Source organism: Mya arenaria, chromosome 3 (genome assembly GCF_026914265.1).
Source record: "Mya arenaria isolate MELC-2E11 chromosome 3, ASM2691426v1".
In the NCBI taxonomy this organism is placed as follows: Eukaryota; Metazoa; Mollusca; class Bivalvia; order Myida; family Myidae; genus Mya; species Mya arenaria.
The window spans coordinates 24,383,994-24,408,488 of NC_069124.1; the positions used below are offsets into that span (position 1 = coordinate 24,383,994).

The window sequence follows — 24,495 nt, forward strand, 5'->3', positions numbered from 1 at the left end:
ATATTATTAATCACTATAGCAACCAAGTGACGTAATACCGGGGACGCTGTCGTTAACAACTTATCGCATAAAATGTGCAAGTCAATTTCTTTATAATGATGAGAGATATTTCAGCACCAAATACCACGATTAACGTTAGACGTATTTTACGTCATCTGACAAATTTTCAACGCCATTGTTGTTTCCGTTTAAAAACAACAGCAATTCAAGCGTAACTACCTGTTTAAAATTATGGCGTCAAAAAATCCGCTAGAAATTCGCGCTGTCATTAGATTTTGCTGTGGTTATTCGCCGACGAAAACCTATGAAATGATACAGAAGACGTCTGCAGGACAGAAGATATCTCAGACTCGGGTTTTTGATTGGCATCGGCGCTTTCGTGACGGCAGATCGTCTGTGGAAGATGAAAAGGGGCGTGGTCGTAAGAGTTCCGTAGACGCAACGTTAGTGGCATCTGTAAAGGACGTCATCTTCAGAGATAGGCGGACACAAATACGAGATGTTTGTAACATAACTGGTTATAGTTTCGGTACAGTCCAGAGAGTTATTTCTGAACAACCGAACATGAAAAAGGTCAGTGCTAGGTGGATACCCCGCCTACTATGAACACCGGACAAAACGGATTAATGCCTCCAGGAAGTATTTACAAGCTTATCGACGGGAATGGGAGGCTTTCTTGAACCGCATTATCACCTGTGACGAGACCTTCATTTACCTTTTTGATCCTGAGACTAAGGAGCAGTCTCGTCAGTGATAGACTCCGAGATCACCGACACCTAAGAAGGCCAAAGTTACCAGAACAACAGGCAAGCAAATGTACATTTTCTTTGCCGACCGCCATGGGATGATTCTACAACACGCAGTGCCGATTGGACAGACGGTTAATGCTGCTTACTATGGAAAGGTTCGTTGAAAATTTAGAATATAAAAAATATTTCTTTAATAATGGTATGGTCAATATTTAAAACAAATCATAACACAATATTTTAATATTATAATTATAGGCACTCAATATGAAAGTAGTCAAATAAATAGTAGATTTGAAAATTATTCTAAGACATTGATGTTTTCTGTATTCAGGTTCTGCGTATAGATTTGCCACGTGCGTTGATGAAGAAGAGGCCCGACGTTACCATGGATAATATAGTGTTACACCAGGACAATGCCCCCGCTCATACGGCAGAATCCACCAAGTTGGAGATAAATATACTTGGTTGCGATTCAGTGGAACACCCTCCTTATTCTCCGGACTTAGCTCCGCTGGATTTTCGTGTATTCCCAGTGGTAAAGGCTGCCTTAAAGGGTACCAGATTTGATACTTTTGTTGAACTGTCACATGCAGTACATCGTGCTGTTTCGGATTTAGATACTCAGTGGTTTAAAGACATGTTTGACCAATGGATCTCAAGGCATCAAAAATGCAGTTCCGTCAAGGGAGATTATATTGAAAAATGATTAATGAAACCACCTGTTACACGACGCCGGACGACGTCATTTGTGAACGTTGACTGTCCCCGCATGTTGCTGGTATACATTATGTTTATGAACGTAATATGAATATTAATTGTGATATTGTTTTGAAATTTTCGGATATAATCCAGTAAAGATTGTTTATACAACTGTACGAATTTCTTTACCCTCGCACGTATACTTAAAAAGGAATTAACTCAATCCCGTTAATTCTTGATCACCCCTCGTATCAATGGAAAATATCTGCAACTTATACAGAACATATATAACGAAGATAAAATCTTGTGTTATTAAAGATTCAGAATACTCAAACTTCTTTCCAAGTAATATTGGCGTCCGCCAAGGCGAAAATTTATCCCCCCCTCCTTTTATCGCTGTTTTTAAATGACTTGCACTCCTATTTTACCCAAAATATAATGAATGACGGTGTTGATATTCAAGATCCTGCTCATAATCACAATATGCATACGTTCCTTAAATTATTTATTTTATTATATGCTGATGACACAATTATCATGTCAGAGACAGAAATAGGACTACAATATGTTATTAACACATATTCCAATTATTGTGATCTATGGAAACTAATAGTCAATACCACAAAATCAAATATAGTGCTTTTAAAGGCATCTTTTGTCAATGAAAAACCAGCAGTCATTTCGGTCCATGCATATTTCATTCAATTGTCCAAATATTCTTGACAACATGGCGCTAATTAATGCTGCAGGTTTGAAATTTAAGACATTAGTTTTTTTTCTTCAGCACCATGCAGATTTATTAACACTTTTATAATAAAAACAAACTAGAAAACATATTTTAAAGATATTAGTTTTTTTCATGGTATGATGCCACAGCACCATGCAGATTTGTTTTCACTTTTATATCAAAGAAAGTAACTCGAGCACAAATTTTGTACATATGTGGACTCTGTTGATAGAAGTTCTGGGAGGCATTTTTAGGCTTGAAAGAGCATCATTTTAAAGTTATATTTTTATTATGTCCCTTGAATCTTGGGTATAGTTTGTATTGTATTTGCATTTTAAAGACATTGGCTTCAACAGACCCTAATGAAATGAAGGAATGTAATTGCTTACTGAAACTGTTATAAGCGACGTCATAAATTGAAGCAATTTTAACATAATGAATATGCATTTAACTAATTTAAAGCGGTTCAAAATTAGGAAATTTGAATTAAGAATCGTGTAGGCCATTGGATACATGATTAAGTAGGGCCAATATATTTGTGCTTATTATAATCACATTTATCCTTCTTCATCTACCTTAAAGAGTGTTCATCATTTGTATGAAATCATTTGATCACGTTTCATTTGAAAGAACTTTGCGGTAGTGTTTGCTTGCTTCAGTTACGTCAACGACAGTCTTGCAGCGCTTTCAGCGCTTTGATTTTGATTTGGCAGCACAATCAATCTTGAAAATTGTATGATTTTACTGCTGTATTAGAAATTTCAGGGGTAACCGGGGATTTTTTATTGCTTTTTGTGATTCATACAGTCATACTTCATTCCTCAGGGCACAACTTACAAATAAACAGAACAGGAAAATGGTCATTTTAAAAGGTCAAGGACAATGCAAGTTGAACAATCATATTGTTCATAGCTTGTATTTTTTGGTATATTTTGTTGAATATATGCTATAAAAAAGTTGAAAGTTAAAAATAACTTCATAGTTGAAATGATGGCTTTGAATAGATGGCTATAAATAGACCAACAATAAAAGAGTGCAGGTAGTCAAAACGATCAATTAGTGAGATTGCAGCTTTAAATACACCTTTTTAAGACCGCTGTAAAATTCCAATGGTTTGCCTCAATCTTTAAAGCTAGCATACTGTTTAATTGACAACATACTTTTTGTTTAAAAGTGTCATGATATGTTTGTACAATGTGTTTATATAATTCATTAAAGAAGTCAAAACAAATCTGTTTATCTTGTAAGTTTTCTATTATTTAAATGACCCAGACAAAAATTGGGAACGTCAGTGCTAGTTCTTTTACTGTTAACATCCAATGAAGTTTCTATCGATGTAGCAGCAATGAGGTGTTACATTAAGGATGCATCATATAAACCAAATTATACATTCATATGCACAACATACAGGCGTGTAGCCGCCTATACGTGAATACGCGGCTGAAAAAACATGGTTCTGAAAAAAAAAACCAAAGTAGCAGTATGCGAACTTGACTACATGATCCAAAAATGCACTAGATTGCACCATGGTTTTCAAAATTTTCTGAGGGGGGCATGCCCCCGAACCCCACAGCACATTTATGAATCCACACAAATACAGGGGTAGCTACGCCCCTGACATTATTGAAACCACAGTGTGGCTAAACAACACTTGTATGTTTATCCTACGCAGTGATCTCCCATGGAAAATGCAATCGTCAAAGAATCTAAAGGGGATGTTTATATGGACTAGATTTGAAATACACCAAGTGTTTAAAAAAGTTGATTTCAGTCACGAAGAGAATCAGCCATACTTCTCACTTGTTGGAGTAAGATGAAAAGTCCACTTACCGCGGGAAAGAAAGTACATTGAAAATGTTCATTTGATTCAATTGACTTTATCTTTTTATAAATATGTTGCAATACATAAAATACGTTATTTTTTACCCATGTTGAATTTTATTTGGCAAATTTATTAGAGATGTATATTGTGAATGGTTTGAACCGGCTTCCTCAGCCGCTAAAGGGGATATGTTTATGACATACTTTTTTAAATCTTTCGAACTCGAGTTTTTGAGTAAATTTAGGCGAAGCGTTCAGAATTTTGAAAATGCATCTTTTACTTGGAACCCTAAATGTTGATATGTGCTAAAATATATAGTCTTTGAAGTCCAAAATTTTGAAATGCGTTACAAACACGATTCAACAAAAGGCTGTTGCACAATCAATTGATTGACATAATCTTCGATGATGTGTTATCTGCACCGGCATGGGCTTGCTCCCATCTTTTTTAAAAATGCACTTGAAGTATAAAAGAAAATCAACCTGGTTACTATTATTTCTGCAAATTCAGTACCAAGGAGTAAAATAAATATAAGTGTTCAGATGCATTACGAGAAAAAAATATGTCTGGTGTCAAAACATGAGAGAGTCTCTTTAAATAGAAAAGTTTTGGCAGATACTCAGTCAGTCAGATGATCATAATTGTATAAATAATAGCTTTTAAACGTTGTCATTCCTGTTCATCAGAGGTCGGATGATGAATATAATGCAGAGCATCATCGCACTGGAGTACGAGAACGTTGTATACAGAGTATGTTTAAACTGAACATGCGTCTGTTTATTTCGATGTCCTAAAACGTTTAAACGGTTTAAAGGAACTATAACATTACGAAACAACAATTCTGATTACAGAAACTCATTGGCTCAATCTTTCCACATCCGCCCCTCCTTCAGAACAAAAAATTGAATGGCTTAAAATGTTGGGCCGGGGTAGGTGTACTCCTCTAATTTATAGTCCGAAATAGGGCATTTTTATCTTAATATTGTATTTTCCCCGATATTGACTGAGAATGTATAAACGGACGATTCAAAGGGGTGGAGGGACCGACCCCCCCCCCGCCCCTGAATCTGCAATTGAGTACATGCATTAATACCGTCTCCGTAGCCTATTGGTTAAGGCGTAGCCTATTGAAGTCGTAGTCGTGGGTTCATTCCATGGTACATTTAGCTCGATCCCTTTGCCGCGTGATGCCTGCCTCTCGGTACCTTAAGGATGAAAGTGGTTTAGTGGTGTAGGTTTCTGCTTCTAACCCACGACGATGTGGGTTCGATCCCCACCAGGGGTACTATCTCATGGATGGCCTTTCAAAAGTGACACAGTAACAGTTTCTAGCCAGGAAACGGACTCGAGAGTGATTTTATCAGCTATTCACCTTTAGCAAAATCGAGCTTGTTTATTTTAGTAAGATTTAACCAATGAAAGTTGTACCCCTTCATCGGTGCTTTGAAAAATAATTAAAGGACCCTGTTTGAAGTGCTTGCGCTTTCACGGGTAATCCTTGACCGAGTGGTCTTAAGGAATACATTCAGTGTTCTCTAACCTTAAAGTCGATTAAAAATTCAATATTATAACCAAGTACCACCAAGAAGTATCTTTGGAAAATGCAAAATTAAGCAAACAGTTTGATTTTTTAGATTTATTAGTGAAATATGCATTTTGATAAAACAGTTTTCTGAAAAGGAATAATAAAACTACACATCTGACGCAGTTTTATATAATAAAACTGCTTTAGATTGCACACAAGTTGAAAATGCCGATGGTATACGCGAAATCAGGTAACAACTAACATCTTGCATTGTTATTTTCTTGAATATTCTATCAATATTAAATTAATTAGCAATTATATGATGACATGTATATATCCCAACTTTTTTTGACCCAGCAGCTGTAATACTGTGGAAATCTCCAACTGGTGATTTCTCCAACTTCTGTGTTCTCCAACTTCTGTATTCTCCAATTGGTGAATTTTATGAATAGAAATTGACTGTGGAATTCTCCAATTGGAAATATCACCAATTGGAGAGCCGTTTTTACAAAATCATATTTTTTTTATTTTTTTTTAGATTTTAATAAAGTTATTAACTCTACTGGTTAGCGACCTATTATTCGCCCGTACCACTTTTTCGCCAACCCAGTTTAAACCAGTCAAAACGAAATATTTTACACAAATTAGTATGGCGTTTTATTGCGTCATCTCTTTTGACAGATATCAGCTGTTTTCTGCGTTAAAATGTAAGTAGTATGTGGAATTTGACCAAAATAAATATTGTTTACACTTATAACCTTGTTAGTTGCACGCGGGGTAGTCCAAATAATTTTACGTTGGCGGATTTCTTTTAGATTTTTGATATGGCAAATCCTTCACGTACAAATTGTTTAGTATCAAAAGTGGGTAGTTGTTCCGATTAGGATTCCGGGTTAAAGCATATAGAGTCTATAAAATATCATAAAAAAAGAAATATTAACAGATAATGTTATTTTACATTAGTTCCGTACACAAAAAATAAATATCCCAACTTATAATTATGAGTTTGACGGCTTTTTTTCATTTCATTCTGTCAAAACATAACGATATATACATGAAGGGCACCTGCAAGGCTTCAGGGCACAGTTTTAAATCGCTCGGAACATTTTGGCCATGGCCGAGTTGTTACGATTGTATAACGAGGTCTATCTCGAAGCTTTGTCGGAGGAGGCCGAGTTATTACGATTGTATCGAGTTGTTCCCCTTCACATAATTGTTTTCTGTGTCAGTCAACTTTCGTTTTATTGGAAAGGTAAACAACTTGTTTTAATGCATTAAATGCTTGTTTAGTGCAAAATAACATTTCAGTTACATGGTAAAATATGAATATAACTCTTTATGATCAATTTCAACCATAAAATACTTCACTTAAAACAATTTCAATATTTTTAAAACACCCCCGTTTTTTGCACATTCCCGTTTAGACGTTAGGGATTGGAAGAATCCCATATAACACGTCTATTATTTTAGACTACACGCGGGGATGACGTCATAACGCGCGCGCTCGCTTGCATGAGGCCCTGTAAGGATTTTTTAATTTTCCTTATACCTTGCACTATCAGACGACACTATTGATTTGTCATTATAAAGTATAAAGCCGGTGATAAATTATTCAAATACCATAAATTGCTGTTTTTAAGTTCAATTTTCAAAAAGGCAAATGGTAAAACCTCAAAACGGTAAAGTTATCGCAAAATTTTTCGTCTAAGGGAAGCAACTCAAATTTGAATAAATCATTATATTCTTGTACCGACATGCGTTGTCCCTCTTCGGAAGTCTATAAATATGCATACATTATGTAGATAATGGTTCAAGAAGGAATCCCAGATCCCAGCAGCTTCTTAAATTTTCTGCTAAGAGAAGAATTACTGAGTAGGTGTTGTATCATTTTACACATACATTAACAGTATGTAATAGTAAACATGTTATACTTATTGATCAATTGTCTTTTTAAACGGTGGCTAGACTGGTCAATTAAAATGAAAATGTTTGAAGATATAGCTTAGAGAGAAATACGTATATGAAAGACATCGTAAGAATAGCGAATTAATGGGGTGGGCGAATAATTGGTACAGTAGGGTGCTTATTTTAGCGAAATTATAAGGGTACTTTGCGCGTGGAAATATTCGGAATCCCTAGCTATTTTCAAAAACAAATTACACAGTTTTTGTCGAAAGAGCCAACCTATCTGAGTGTTAAGTTTTATCGTAATAGCTATCTTGTGTCAAAAGTAACGTAGGAAAAAACTCCATTTCCGGCCGAAAAGGGGTCGCTAACCAGTAGTACTCAAAACATAAATAGAAATGTAATTTTCTGTTCCAAATTGTAATATTTGATTTTTTTCCAATTGCTGATTTTTTCCCCCGTTTTGGCTCATATGGAATATTTTCCAATTGGAGTTTGCCAAAACCCCGCGGGGGACCTAAAATCCAACGGGAGAAATCAATTTTGGAATTAAAATTTTCATATTTCTTAAAACTTTTTTTTAAATTTTACTCAAAATATTTCTGATTTAATGGGCAAACTTTCTATGTGTCGCTTTTGAAGTTGATATCTAAGATAATAAAAAAACTAAGTTTGCAAGTAAACCGGATTTGCAAACTTATACCGGATGCTGTTTGAGATGACTTGTGTTTTCCTTTGTCTGATATTCGATCAATTACATTCCAAGTCACAGAAGAATGCCAATAAAACACTATTAGTTGTATATACTTAGAAACCAATTTGCTTTTTAATTTAATTCTCTTTCACTGTTTCACCATTTCTTTTCAGCAGCGGGTTAAACAATGATACCGATTTGCTTACAAATTTCAAATCGTAGCATAAAGACGCATATAGGCTATCATAGTAGTAGTAGTAGTGGTAGTGGTGGTGTGGGTGGTGGTGGTGGTGGTGGTGGTAGTAGTACTAGTAGTAGTAGTAGTAGCAGTAGCAGCAGCAGCAGCAGTAGCAGTAGTAGTAAAAGTATTAGTAGCAGCAGCAGCAGTAGCAGAAGCAGTAGTTGTAGTATCAGTAGCAGTAGCAGTAGTAGCAGCAGCAGCAGCAGCAGTAGCAGTAGTAGTAGTAGTTTCATAGTCGAAATATTCCTTTTTTTAATCACTATAATTAATTAATTGGAATAACTACTTTCTTAAAGATGTATTTTAACTTGTAAAAGAGCGTACAATCAAGTTCTGCTAGCAAAATTTTTAAGTATATATTTTCCTTTTATTAAATTACTATCTTGCGCTTTATAACTTTTCAATAGGACTGCATACTTCAATAGGACTGGTATGCAGTGCGCATGAGTTTTATTATTTATGTAACATCAATGTTCATTATTCAAATACATTATCATAATAATATAAACATGCACATTACATTTCATAAATTCAACTTTGCACCGGTAGTAACAATGAATATTTTAGCCACAACTTAGCAACGCAGTTTAAATGTATTATGCATATGAGGGAGAAGAAGGAAATTCTTAAATTTGTAAATATTTAAAAAAAAACGCATTTTTTGTTTTCTATACGAATCAGGGTGTTATTCTTCATAACATAAATACATGTTTACAAATGAAATCATTTGTATAGTTTATTTCAACATAGGAGCGCTAAGTGAAATAGTTGAATACGGGCTTGAAGTCCAGCGTCTACTTTCTTTCCGGCAGTGATGGAAATCGTTTTTTGGGCACAACTGAACCGTGAAAATGGGAACCTGTAAAGATTGTCATTCATAGCTCATTTGAAGCGCATACAGATACCAGTTCAATAGTTTCAATAATTCCTATCTCTTTTTCAACAAAAAATATACACAGATTGTGGCTCCGTACCAGCGGTACCACACAGCACGTATACAGCCCCCACAAACAAACTCCTCGGTGCACGTGTAACGTACTCGTGTAATTCTGGATATACGTCGTCAGGCACAGTGAGCATTTCATGCTCGACAAGCGGTTGGACCACACCACCAGTCTGTCATTGGGGTATGATGCGCATGAATGTAACGATCAATCATAATCTTCGTATTAAGTATTTGTTTACGCTTATATCAGTTTAGTATAGCAAGTTTCTATTTAAATCAAGGTAATATGTCATATTTAAATACTACCAAAGGTTAATTTGCGACTCTCGCGCGATTTCCTACTATACTTATTAACCTGACTAGAACCACTAACAGATGATACACTAAGGCTATGTTTACAATCGATAATACACAATCACTAATCATTTTTACAAAACATACTTCGCTTGTACGATTACTTGTTGCCGCAATAACTATGTCCAAAAAGCAATCTGTGGCATGACCCAGAAAGTGAAGTGAATCATCCGAAATCTTACGGAAATTTACGTTACTGCAACGATAATGTCGCGGTAAACATGCAGCCAACGAGTTAACTGATACACAAATTCGTGTTTTCATTTACTTCATAGAATGCTTGAATTGTTTATATGCTAAAAAAATGATTTTTTGAATCAATAATAAATATATAATTAAATTTCTGCGATATCAGCCCAACAGATAGAAAGTTTTTTTTATCTTTTTTTCAACAAGCTTTTGATACACAGATTGTGGCACGGTACCAGCAGTGTCGTACAGCACGTATACGGCCCCAACAAACACACTCCTCGGTGCACGTGTAACGTACTCGTGTAATTCTGGATACACGGCGTCGGGTGCAGTGATCATTTCATGCTCCACAAGCGGTTGGACTTCACCACCAGTCTGTCATAAAGGTACGATGCGTATAAATAGAACGATTAATCATTATCTTCGTTTCAAGTGTATCGAACTATTTTAGCAATTGCAACAAATTGAACAATAAGTTTGATTTTCTCCACAACCTGGAAATCGATCGAACATTATTATTTCACACTTTAAATTCCATAAATACGTAATTGCTAATATAACAGTAGTATTACAAGTTTCTATCTATATCAAGCTAATATGTCATATTTGAATACAACCAAAGGTTAAATTACGACTCTCGATTGATTTCCTACTTAAATTATCATCTTGAGTAGAACCAATAACAGATGATACAATATGGCTATATTTACGATCGATAATATACAGTGACTAATCATTTTTACAAAACGCACTACGCTTTTACGAGTAATTTTTGCCGCTATTTTTATGTCAAACAACAGTCTGTGACATGACACAGACAGCGCAGTCAATCATACGAATTATTGGCGTTCGTTTGTACGCCTCGTTGCTGCTACGATAATGTCGCGTTATCATGAAGTCAACGAGCTAACTGATACACGAAATCGTGTTTTGTTATTATTTTTACTTCACAATACACTTGAATTCATTATAAGCCAAAATAAAAATATTTGGATCAATATTCAAAATATGATTTGAATTCTTTGACATGAGCCTATTAGTTGAAATGTTTCCTATCTGTTTTCAACATGCTTTTCATACCCAGATTGTGGCACCGTACCAGCGGTTCCACACGGCACATATACAGCCCCCACTAACACATTCCTCGGTGCACGTGTAACGTTCTCATGTAATTCTGGATATACGTCGTCGGGTGCAATGACCATATATTGCCAGACAAGCGGTTGGACCACACCACCAGTCTGTCATTGGGGTACGATGTGCAAAAATGTAACCATTAATCATTTTCTTCGTATTAAGTATATCAAACTGTTTTAGCAATTGCGACGTTTAGTTTGATTTTTCTCCTCATTGTTAATTATGTCTGGAATTCGATCGAACATGACAATTTCATACTTTACATTTCATAATTATGTTTTGCCAATATCACAGTTGTATTACAAGTTTTTTTATTATTATCAAGCAAACAGTCATGTTTGAATACCACCAAAGGTTAAATTGCGACTTAAACTCTATTTCCTTCCACAATTATCATCTTCACTAAAACCACTAACAGATGAAACAATAGGGCTATGTCACGCTCGATAATACACAATCAATTGTCGTTTTTACAAAACGCACTACGTTTGTACGAGTACTTGTTGCATACGATTATGTCCAAACAGCAATCTGTGGCATGACTCAGACAGCGTAGTGAATCATCCGAAATCTTCGCATACATTACGTTGCTGCTACGATATTGTCGCGGTAAAAATGCAGCCAACGAGCTTACTGATACATTAAATCGTGTTTCTAGTTTTCCTTTATAATACACTTGAATTGTTTATAAGCTTATACAAAAATACTTGAATCAATAATAAAAGTATAATTTAATTTCTGGGATATAAGCCAATCAGTTAGGATTTTTTTTTCTGTTTTTATTCAACAAGCCTTTTACACACAGATTGTGGCACCGTACCATCAGTACCACACAGCACGTATACAGCTCCCATAAACACACTCCTCGGTGCACATGTAACGTACTCGTGTAATTCTGGATACACGTCGTCGGGTGCAGTGATCATTTCATGCTCGACAAGCGGTTGGACCACACCACCAGTCTGTCATTGGGGTACAATGCGCATGAATGTAACGAAAAATATTAATCTTTGTATTTAGTATATATATCAAACGGTTTAGGAACTTACGACGTTTAGTTTGATTTACTCCGCAAAATAAATTGGGTTTGCAATTCGATCGAACATAAGAATTTCATATTTTAAATTCTATCAACATGTTTTTGCAAATATCAGTTTAGTATTACAAGTTTCTATTCATATCAAGCTAATATGTCATATTTTAATGCCACAAAAGGTTAAATAGTGACTCCCGTTCGATTTCCTACTATAATTTCAATCCTGACTACAACCACTAACGGATGAAACACTAGGGCTTTATTTACGATCGATAATATACAATGACTTATCATTTTACAAAACGCACAAAACGATTATGTATGAACAGCAATCTGTGAAATGATTCAGATAGCGAAATGAATCATCCGAAATCTTCGCGGGCATTTACGTTACTGCTACGATAATGTCGCGGTAAACATTCAGCCAACGAGTTTACTGATACACAAATTCGTGTTTTCATTTACTTCATAGAATGCTTGAATTATTTATATGCTAAAAATGATTTTTTGAATCAATAATAAATATATAATTTAATTTCTGGGATATCAGCCCAATAGATAGAAAGTTTTTTATCCTTTTTTCAACAAGCTTTCTATACACAGATTGTGGCACGGTACCAGCAGTGTCGTACAGCACGTATACAACCCCAACAAACACACTCCTCGGTGCACGTGTAACGTACTCGTGTAATTCTGGATATACGGCGTCGGGTGCAGTGATCATTTCATGCTCGACAAGCGGTTGGACCTCACCACCAGTCTGTCATAAAGGTACGATGCGTATAAATAGAACGATTAATCATTATCTTCGTTTCAAGTATATTGAACTGTTTTAGCATTTGCAACAATAAGTTTGATTTTCTCCACAACCTGGAAATCGATCGAACATTATTATTTCATATTTTAAATTCCATAAATACGTAATTGCTAATATAACAGTAGTATTACAAGTTTCTATCTATATCAAGCTAATATGTCATATTTGAATACAACCAAAGGTTAAATTACGACTCTCGATTGATTTCCTACTTAAATTATCATCTTGAGTAGAACCAATAACAGATGATACACTATCGTATATTTACGATCGATAAAACACAGTGACTAATTATTTTCACAAAACACATTGCGCTTTTACGAGTAATTGTTGCCGCTACTTTTATGTCAAACAACAGTCTGTGACATGACTCAGACAGCGCAGTCAATCATACGATTTCATGGCGTTCGTTTGTACGCTTCGTTGCTGCTAGATAATGTCGCGTTATCATGAAGTCAACGAGCTTACTGATACACGAAATCGTGTTTTGTTATTATTTTTACTTCACAATACACTTGAATTCATTATAAGCCAAAATAAAAATATTTGGATCAATATTTAAAATATGATTTTAATTTTTTGACATGAGCCTATTAGTTGAAATGTTTCCTATCTGTTTTCAACATGCTTTTCATACCCAGATTGTGGCACTGTACCAGCGGTTCCACACAGCACATATACAGCCCCCACTAACACATTTCTCGGTGCACGTGTAACGTTCTCATGTAATTCTGGATATACGTCGTCGGGTGCAATGACCATATATTGCCGGACAAGCGGTTGGACCACACCACCAGTCTGTCATTGGGGTACGATGTGCAAAAATGTAACCATTAATCATTATCTTCGTATTTAGTAAATCAAACTGTTTTAGCAATTGCGACGTTTAGTTTAATTTTTCTCCACATTATTAATTATGTCTGGAATTCGATCGAACATGATAATTTCATACTTTACATTTCATAATTATGTTTTGCCAATATCACAGTTGTATAACAAGTTTTTTTTATTATTATCAAGCAAACAGTCATGTTTGAATACCACCAAAGGTTAAATTGCGACTTAAACTCTATTTCCTTCCACAATTATCATCTTCACTAAAACCACTAACAGATGAAACAATAGGGCTATGTCACGCTCGATAATACACAATCAATTGTCGTTTTTACAAAACGCACTACGTTTGTACGAGTACTTGTTGCATACGATTATGTCCAAACAGCAATCTGTGGCATGACTCAGACAGCGTAGTGAATCACCCGAAATCTTCGCGTACATTACGTTGCTGCTACGATATTGTCGCGGTAAAAATGCAGCCAACGAGCTTACTGATACATTAAATCGTGTTTCTAGTTTTCCTTTATAATACACTTGAATTGTTTATAAGCTTATACAAAAATACTTGAATCAATAATAAAAGTATAATTTAATTTCTGGGATATAAGCCAATCAGTTAGAAAATTGTTTTTTTTTCTGTTTTTATTCAACAAGCTTTTTATACACAGATTGTGGCACCGTACCAGCAGTACCACACAGCACGTATACAGCTCCCATAAACACACTCCTCGGTGCACATGTAACGTACTCGTGTAATTCTGGATACACGTCGTCGGGTGCAGTGATCATTTCATGCTCGACAAGCGGTTGGACCACACCACCAGTCTGTCATTGGGGTACAATGCGCATGAATGTAACGAAAAATAATAATCTTTGTATTTAGTATATATATATATCAAACGGTTTAGGAACTTACGACGTTTAGTTTGATTTACTCCACAAAATAAATTGGGTTTGCAATTCGATCGAACATAAGAATTTCATATTTTAAATTCTATCAACATGTTTTTGCAAATATCAGTTTAGTATTACAAGTTTCTATTCATATCAAGCTAATATGTCATATATTTAATGCCACAAAAGTTAAATAGTGACTCCCGTTCGATTTCCTACTATAATTTCAATCCTGACTACAACCACTAACGGATGAAACACTAGGGCTTTATTTACGATCGATAATATACAATGCCTTATCATTTTACAAAACGCACAAAACGATTATGTATGAACAGCAATCTGTGGAATGATTCAGATAGCGAAATGAATCATCCGAAATCTTCGCGGACACTTACGTTACTGCTACGATTATGTCGCGGTAAACATGCAGCCAACGAGTTTACTGATACACAAATTCGTGTTTTCATTTACTTCATAGAATGCTTGAATTATTTATATGCTAAAAATGATTTTTTGAATCAATAATAAATATATAATTTAATTTCTGGGATATCAGCCCAATAGATAGAAAGTTTGTTATCCTTTTTTTTCAACAAGCTTTTGATACACAGATTGTGGCACGGTACCAGCAGTGTCGTACAGCACGTATACAGCCCCAACAAACACACTCCTCGGTGCACGTGTAACGTACTCGTGTAATTCTGGATATACGGCGTCGGGTGCAGTGATCATTTCATGCTCGACAAGCGGTTGGACCTCACCACCAGTCTGTCATAAAGGTACGATGCGTATAAATAGAACGATTAATCATTATCTTCGTTTCAAGTATATCGAACTGTTTTAGCATTTGCAACAATAAGTTTGATTTTCTCCACAACCTGGAAATCGATCGAACATTATTATTTCATATTTTAAATTCCATAAATACGTAATTGCTAATATAACAGTAGTATTACAAGTTTCTATCTATATCAAGCTAATATGTCATATTTGAATACAACCAAAGGTTAAATTACGACTCTCGATTGATTTCCTACTTAAATTATCATCTTGAGTAGAACCAATAACAGATGATACAATATGGCTATATTTACGATCGATAATACACAGTGACTAATCATTTTTACAAAACACATTGCGCTTTTACGAGTAATTTTTGCCGCTACTTTTATGTCAAACAACAGTCTGTGGCATGACTCAGACAGCGCAGTCAATCATACGATTTCATGGCGTTCGTTTGTACGCTTCGTTGCTGCTACGATAATGTCGCGTTATCATGAAGTCAACGAGCTTACTGATACACAAAATCGTGTTTTGTTATTATTTTTACTTCACAATACACTTGAATTCATTATAAGCCAAAATAAAAATATTTGGATCAATATTTAAGATATGATTTTAATTCTTTGACATGAGCCTATTAGTTGAAATGTTTCCTATCTGTTTTCAACATGCTTTTCATACCCAGATTGTGGCACCGTACCAGCGGTTCCACACAGCACATATACAGCCCCCACTAACACATTTCTCGGTGCACGTGTAACGTTCTCATGTAATTCTGGATATACGTCGTCGGGTGCAGAAACCATTTCATGCTCGACAAGTGGTTGGACCACACCACCAGTCTGCCATTGGGATACGATGTGCAAAAATGTAACCATTAATCATTATCTTCATATTAAATATATCAAATTGTTTTAGCAATTGCGACGTTTAGTTTGATTTTTTCTCCACATTGTAAATTATGTCTGGAATTCGATCGAACATGACAATTTTAGACTTTAATTTTTATAAATATGTTTTTGCCAATATCACAGTTGTATTACAAGTTTTAATAATATCAAGCAAATAGTCATATGTGTATACCACCAAAGGTTAAATTGCGACTTACACTCGATTTCCTGTTACAAATATCATCTTCACTAAAACCATTAACAGATGAAACAATAGGGCTATATTAACGCTCGATAATACACAATTATTTATCATTTTTACAAAACGCACTACGTTTGAACGAGTACTTGATGCCGCTACGATACGATAATGTCGCGGCAAAATTCAGTCAATGAGCTTACTGTTACAACTTTTAAACACAGATTGTGGCACCGTACCAGCAGTTCCACACAGCACGTATATAGCCCCAACAAACACACTTCTCGGTGTTCGTGTAACCTACTCGTGTAATTCTGGATACACGTCGTCGGATGCAGTGATCATTTCATGTTCGACAAGCGGTTGGACCACACCACCAGTCTGTCATTGGGGTACGATGCGCATGAATGTAACGATAAATAATCATCTTTGTATTTAGTATATCTAACGGTTTAGGACCTTGCGACGTTTAGTTTGATTTCCTCCGCAATGTAAATTATGTCTAGAATTCGATCGAACATAAGAATTTCATATTTTAAATTCCATCAATATGGTTTTGCAAATATCAGTTTAGTATTACAAGTTTCTATATCAAGCTAATATGTCACATTTAATACAACAAAAGGTTAAATAATGACTCCTGCTCGATTTCCTACTATAATTATCATCCTTACTAGAACCACTAACGGATGAAACACTAGGGCTTTATTCCAAAATACACAGTGACTTATCAGTTTACAAAACGCACTACGTTTGTACGAGTACTTGTTGCTGCTACAATTATGTCCAAACAACAATCTGTGGCATGACTCAGACAGCGTTTGTACGCATTGTTGCTGCTATGATAATGTCGCGGTAAACGTGCAGGTAATGAGCTTACTGATACACGAAATCGTGTTTTTAATTTTTTTCCTTCATAATAAACTTGAATTGTTCATATGCTAAATAAGAATACTTGAATAAATATTAAATATATACCTTATATTCAGGGCTATAAGCTCATTGGTTATAATGTTTCCTATCCTTTTGTCAACAAGCTTTTCATACACAGATTGTGGCAATGTACCAGTTGTACAACATAGCACGTACACAGCCCCCACAAACACACTCCTAGGTGTGCGTGTAACGTACTCGTGTAATTCTGGATATACGGCGTCGGGTGCAGAGATTATTTTATGCTCGACAAGCGGTTGGACCACACCACCGGACTGCCATCCAGGTACGATACGCATAAATAGAACGGTTAATAATCATCTTCATATTAAGCATATCAAACTGTTTTAACAATTGCAACGATTAGTTTGATTTTAAATTCACAACCACATTTTTTACAAGATTATTAAACTCTTTCATTCAGAAATATGATTTAACATAATGATATTAACATACAACCTGCAATGCTTACTTTTCCGGAAAAGCATAAATAACGCAATTGTTATTAAATTATAATAAGCTTTATCGTATTTAAATGAGGCTTTCTGTTGTCGTTTAACGTATATGCATATACATAAATCAAACAAATCAATTAAAGACATTTAAACAACAAAATTGCAAACATTTAAATGCCCTTAAAGTACTTAAAATGTAAGAACAAAAATGATATCGAAGTGCTATTTTATATATATATATATATATATATATATATATATATATATATATATATATATATATATATATATATATATATATATATATTCGTTATCATAGTAACCTGCTCTGTACCGGACGTAGAGGATGCTTCGAAAGATTCGGGGGCAACGATTGTTTACAACACGACTGTTACGTACACGTGTGCAGAAAGTTACATTGTAACAAATGGCAGTTTAGTAAGGACATGTCAAGCTGACGGCCAATTGGATGGTACTTCCCCAACTTGTACTCCAGGTATATAAGGCTATATGAATAATTATGAGACTAATGATTTGTATTGAAACCTTTTTTCCACTCCAATCGCTTTTGCCTGCATTAGGCTCGGTTTTCAGTTTCAAACGTAAACATGAAAAACCATCACTCTGGAATCATAAAGTTTCAATCTAGACCTTCTTTCCCTACAGTTACATGTTGTTCAGTGTAGGCTTCTCGATCTTGAAGATTAATTGCAAATCCAAGTCTAATCATTCGATTTCAATATCACGTTTATTTCGCAAAAAATATTGAACCCTTAAAAAATGGGACCACTTAAGATTTAAAACGAATGTTTTAACACAAATTGAACTTAATTTATTTCCTATCGTAGTTTAAATGATGAATATTATTGTATTATTTCATAAATTATAAAGATTAATCAGAATGAGCTTACTTATACACGAAAAACACAAAAATGAAATGCGAATGTTTTATATAAAAATGCAGACTTTAAATTGTAAACACTTCAGGAATATGTATGTCTATTCGGAAATCAAAATAAACATAAAAAAATATAGACGAAAGCAATATTTCTGAAAGAAGGATTTAAGATAATCATGATCAAATAGTTTTTGTTAACCATAATTAAAACTGTATGCATCCTTCTTTAGGAACACGAGCTATTAGATTAACTAACGGTACAACTCAATTAGAGGGTCGTGTTGAAGTAGTACACAATGGAACATGGGGTACGATCTGTGATGATGGAACAAATACAAACTTTGCCAAGGTCGTGTGTCGACAGCTAGGATATGCTACGTAATTTATTTTCCTAATTATGTAAATGATTACATCAAAACTAGTTTTGTTGAAGTAAATCTCGGTCTTTTTAAATATTTTTCACAACTTCAATCACCTATTCAAGGAAAATGTTCAAAATCGTTTGTCAGTCAATTATACAAAATTGAAAAAATGAAAAGGACATAAACATTCATTTTAATCCAAGAATCGGAATCATGTGGGCTTCTTTATGTTTTAAGCAGTTGTAATGATTGTGTTACAAAAGTTCATTTTCTTACATATCAAAAACAAGTAATTTTAATCAGTTGCGTACACCAAGTGTGGAAAGGGTCAACAATAAGAAATAATGCATTTCCAGAATAAAAGTATGTGTTTGTCAAAATTTCATCTATTTTAGTGATAGTGTGGCATTACGTACGAATGCCTATTTCGGTGCAGGTAGTGATCCGATTTGGCTGGAGGATGTCACTTGTCAAGGAGACGAGCCTTCGATCGACGCGTGCTCGTTCAGTGTATGGGGACAACACAACTGCGGACATAACGAAGATGTCGGAGTAACATGTACCTGATTACACCTTCTTTTCTCCATTTCTAAAGAGTACAATAGAAAAATGCATAATTTTATAAAACAGTACATACATTATTCAAACATACAAAGTTTACATGCGTCATATAAAATTCAGATACAAAACAGCAAGTACAATCGAGAATGCATATCAATATTAAAGGAAAAACACTAAAATATTGTAGATGGGGATTGCTTTATATAACAATGCAAGGCTTACATTGTTAATACTTCAGGAACACATATGACCATTCGGAAATCAACATAATCCCATATAAAACATAAAATATAGACGTAGACAAGATTTTTGAAGGTAGAACGTAATTTCATATTGTATGCATCCTTCTTTAGGCACACCTGCTATAAAACTACGTAACGGTACAACGTACTTAGAGGGTCGTGTTGAAGTATTTCACAATGACACATGGGGTACTGTCTGTGATGATGGCATAAATACAAACTTTGCCAAGGTCGTGTGTCGACAGCTCGGATATCCTACGTATTTTTTTTTCATAAATGATTCAATGTTTAAACAAAACTAATTTTATTGAAGTAATTCTCGGTTAGATATTTTTGTTTTATTTTAAACATCTGTGTATGCTTTACTGACTTATTCGTGGGAAAATTCTGAAATTGTTTGGCAGACAATTAAAAAAGTAAAACGAACACCAGCATTCATATCAATCCAAGAACTGGAATCGTGTGGGTGTCAGCATTTGCAATGATTGCATTACGAAAGTTCATTTTCTTAAGTATCAAAAACAAGTCATCTTAATCTAAGAAATAATGCATTTCTATTATAAAAGTATGTGTTCATCAAAATTTCATCTATTCTAGTGACAGTGTGGCATTACGCACGGTTGCTGATTTCGGTGCAGGTAGTGGCCCGATTTGGCTGGACGATGTCACTTGTCAAGGAGACGAGGCTTCGATCGACGCGTGTACGTTCAGTGCATGGGGACAGCAGAACTGCGGGCATAGCGAAGATGTCGGAGTTAATTGTAATGGTAGGAGTATTTTTCTTTTTAATTTCGGGCCGGTTCGTCAGTAATCCGACGAGAAACTTCGGACCTAAGTTTATAAGCAACACCATACTAGTTCTGAAAACCATGTTCTAAGTACAAATTTCTCCTAAGTGTCTTGATGAAACGACCCCTGATCATAAATGCTTCCATGAAAAATAAATTAAGACAAGATTCTTTCTTTGGTAATGTATTTGTAAGCATTCTTTCAATCGTGTTCTTGGCCCAAGAATGAAAAATAAGCCATTGAATTAATAGTTTATATTGGAATACGATTAAAAAATATAAAGGAAAACAGAAACACGTTCGAAAAAGCATTGAAATCAAATTATCTGTATGCTTCCGTATCCATAATTGCTATTTAAATACATATGCATATCACTTTCTACTTGAATCTTTCTTAAATGTATTTTCTCCTGTTTTATATACTAAGATTGTTTCTGTTAATAAGAACATGTACAGGTTACGGCCGCATCCGTGTAACATAGATCATAGATCATTTTTACAGTTAAAAGTGAGCTTCTTTTCTGTATTGAAACTGTGAATCGCTGTTATAAATAAGCGTGTTGAAAAGTGTTGAAAAGAGTTGAAAAGAGTTGTTTAGAATATTACATAATTTAAGATGCCTAATTCGGATTCCGAAAAGGGCACTTCATAACTGATGTCAAAGTCAAGAAATTCTATGACGTCAAACAATCTGTCGTTAGGTAAAAACAATTGTTACAATCCAAAAAAAGAAATAAACTTATACAACTATTCCTGTTTGTTGAGATTCTTGGATTCAACATGGCATAAAATGAAAGTATTATCGTGGAGCTGTATGGCATAATGGCACAATGTAAATCTCTGAAGTTAGTATTCACATTCATGTCAAGTGTAGCGCTAGGGATGTTAACTACCAAATACTATTATTTTTATACACATTTTAATTAGTATACGCCGTGCGTGAATTCAGAACCACATGTTTTACAAGTTTATTAAAATCTTAATTTGTGTTTCAAATCAGATTGGTTTTGTATGCAAACTGTTTAATGATCTTAAAGTATTGGAAATGTTCGTACAAAGTTGATATTGAAGAGGTATTACTTGTTATAAATTCGTTCTCCTAGTAACCTGCCCTGTACTGAACGTAGATGACACTTCCAATGATTCTGGAGGAACGATTTTTTACAACACGACAGTAACGTACACATGTGCAGGAGGCTACATCCATACAAATGGCAATTTAGGTAGGACATGTCAAGCTGACGGCCAATTGGATGGAACCTCCCCAATATGTACTCGAGGTATGTGGTATACATGAATTAATATTAGGCTACTGACTTGTGGAAACCATTTTTCCGTTCCATTAGTTTTTGCCTGCATAAAACACTGCTTTCAGTTTTAAACGAAAATATGAAAAACCACCGCTCTAATAACATAAAGGTTTAATCAAGACAATTAATTAAATCGACCATTTAAGATTTAAAACGAATTTCTTGAAAAGCATTTGAATTTAATTTTCATTCCTATCGTAAATAAATCATAAATATTATCTGTATTATTTCATAATTAATAATGCTTAATCAAAATGAGCTTTTAGATACACGAAATCGTGTTTTTTTTTATCATTTTACTTCATAATACACTTGAATTGATTATAAGCTAAAATTAGAATATTTGAATCAATATTAAATATATCATTTAAATTCTGGGATATAAGCCCAACAGTTAGAATATTTCCTTTTTTAACAAGTTTTTTTATACACAGATTGTGGCACCGTACCAGCGGTGCCTTACAGCACATACACAACCCACACAAGCACCTTCTTCGGTGCACGTGTTACGTGTTCGTGTTATTGATTTTTATCATAGATCACAAAAATTCAATATTAAGTTGAATGAGTTAATGTGGAGTTGAAAATCATACTAGATTGGACCAGTGAGTGAGTGAGTGAGTGAGTGAGTGAGTGAGTGAGTGAGTGAGTGAGTGAGTGAGTGAGTGAGTGAGTGAGTGAGTGAGTGAGTGAGTGAGTGAGTGAGTGAGTGAGTGAGTGAGTGAGTGAGTGAGTGAGTGAGTGAGTGAGTGAGTGAGTGAGTGAGTGAGTGAGTGAGTGAGTGAGTGAGTGAGTGAGTGAGTGAGTGAGTGAGTGAGAATATAAATTGGAGAGAGTGAGTGAGTGAGTGAGTGAGTGAGTGAGTGAGTGAGTGAGTGAGTGAGTGAGTGAGTGAGTTTTGCTGGCAGCGAGTAACCAATAGAAGTATTCGTCGCTCAAGCCTTTCAGCACTATCAGTGCTTTCATTACATAACGCACAACGCTTGTATCATTACTTTATCCCCCTACTACGATTATGTCAGAACAGCAACATCCGATACGACTCAGAAAGCCTAATGAATAATTAGAAATATTTGCTTACGTTTAAACGCTACGTTGCTGCAACGGAATCGTCGGGGTAAACATGCAGACAAAGAGCTTACTGGTACACGAAATCATGTGTTCATTGTTTACTTTATAAATACTTGAATTAAGCTAACTAAGATTATTTTAATCAATATTGTATATATATTTAATGAATGTTTCCTATCTTTTTTCAACATTTTTTTTTCTAAAAAAAACACACCAGATTGTGGATCCTTACCAGCGGTGCCACATAGCACGTATACAGCCCCCAAAAACACACTCCTCGGTGCACGTGTAACGTACTCGTGTGATTCTGGATACACGTCGTCGGGTGCAGTGATCATTTCATGCTCGGCAAGTGGTTGGACCACACCACCAGTCTGTCATTGGGGTACGATGCGCATAAAAAGAACAATTAATCATTATGTTTGTAATTAGTATATCAAACCCTTTTAACAACTGCAACGATTAGTTTGATTTTCTCCACAATGTAAATTCCGTCTTGAATTCGATCGAACATAAGACGTTCATATTTTAAATACCATCAATATGTTATTGCTAATATAACAGTAGTATTACAAGTTCCTACTTATATAAAGCTTATATATCGAATTTGAATATGATAAAACCGCGACTCTCCCTTTATTTCCTATTATCATTATCATCTTGACTATAACCACTAACAGATGATACACTAGGGCTATATTCACGATCAACAAAACAATATGACTAATCATTTATACAAAACGTGCCACGCTTGTACGAGTACTTGTTGCCGCTACGATTGAATCCGAACAGTAATCTGAGGCATGACCCAGCGTAATGACTCGGCCAAAATCTTGGCGTACCTTTGTACGCTTCGTTGCTGCAATGGTAATGTCACGGTAAACATGCAGACAAGAAGTTTACTGATACCCGAAATCGTGTTGTTGTTGTTATTTACTTCATAATACACTTGAGTTGCTTATAAGCTTATATATCAATATGTAAGTTATTATATTAAAAATATAATTTAAATTCTGCGATCCAAATCAAAAAACTAGAATGTTTCCTTTCTTTTTTTCAACATTTTGTTTTATCCGCAGATTGTGGCACCGTACCAGCGGTGCCACACAGCACGTACACATCCCCAACAAACACACTCCTCGGTGCACGTGTAACGTACTCGTGTAATTCTGGATATACGTCGTCGGGTGCAGTGATCATTTCATGCTCGACAAGCGGTTGGACCACACCACCAGTCTGTCATCAAGGTACGATGCGCATGAATAGAACGATTAATCAGTACCATCGTATATAGTATATCAAACTGTTTTAGCAATTGGAACGTCTAGTTTGATTTCCTCAACAATGTAAACTCCGTCTGCAATCAGATCGAAAATAAGATGTTCATATTTTAAATTTCATAAATATGGTACTGCTAATATTACA

The 24,495-nt window shown here is 35.0% G+C and overlaps 2 protein-coding genes across 2 annotated transcripts in view; both read left to right on the forward strand.

Annotated features, from left to right (window-relative positions):
- The first annotated feature begins 309 nt into the window (after positions 1–309).
- LOC128225873 (sushi, von Willebrand factor type A, EGF and pentraxin domain-containing protein 1-like) lies at positions 310–20,345 on the forward strand. The gene is made up of 17 exons (XM_052935771.1): positions 310–573; positions 1,081–1,303; positions 9,322–9,489; positions 10,073–10,240; positions 10,939–11,106; positions 11,797–11,964; positions 12,631–12,798; positions 13,486–13,653; positions 14,350–14,517; positions 15,190–15,357; positions 16,047–16,184; positions 16,675–16,842; positions 17,502–17,669; positions 18,158–18,334; positions 18,967–19,114; positions 19,494–19,657; positions 20,013–20,345. The coding sequence occupies exons 1-17, from the start codon at positions 310–312 to the stop codon at positions 20,201–20,203; spliced, it is 2,985 nt and encodes a 994-aa protein (XP_052791731.1). The 3' UTR covers positions 20,204–20,345.
- A 103-nt stretch (positions 20,346–20,448) lies between these two features.
- LOC128225874 (sushi, von Willebrand factor type A, EGF and pentraxin domain-containing protein 1-like) overlaps positions 20,449–24,495 on the forward strand; it is a gene marked incomplete at its 5' end in the record, with an annotated part of 17,117 nt that continues 13,070 nt past the window's right edge. Inside the window, 2 exons of the mRNA XM_052935772.1 lie at positions 20,449–20,668; positions 21,793–21,969. Coding sequence (XP_052791732.1) covers positions 20,449–20,668; positions 21,793–21,969 — 397 coding nt within the window. The remainder of the gene's footprint in view (positions 20,669–21,792; positions 21,970–24,495) is intronic.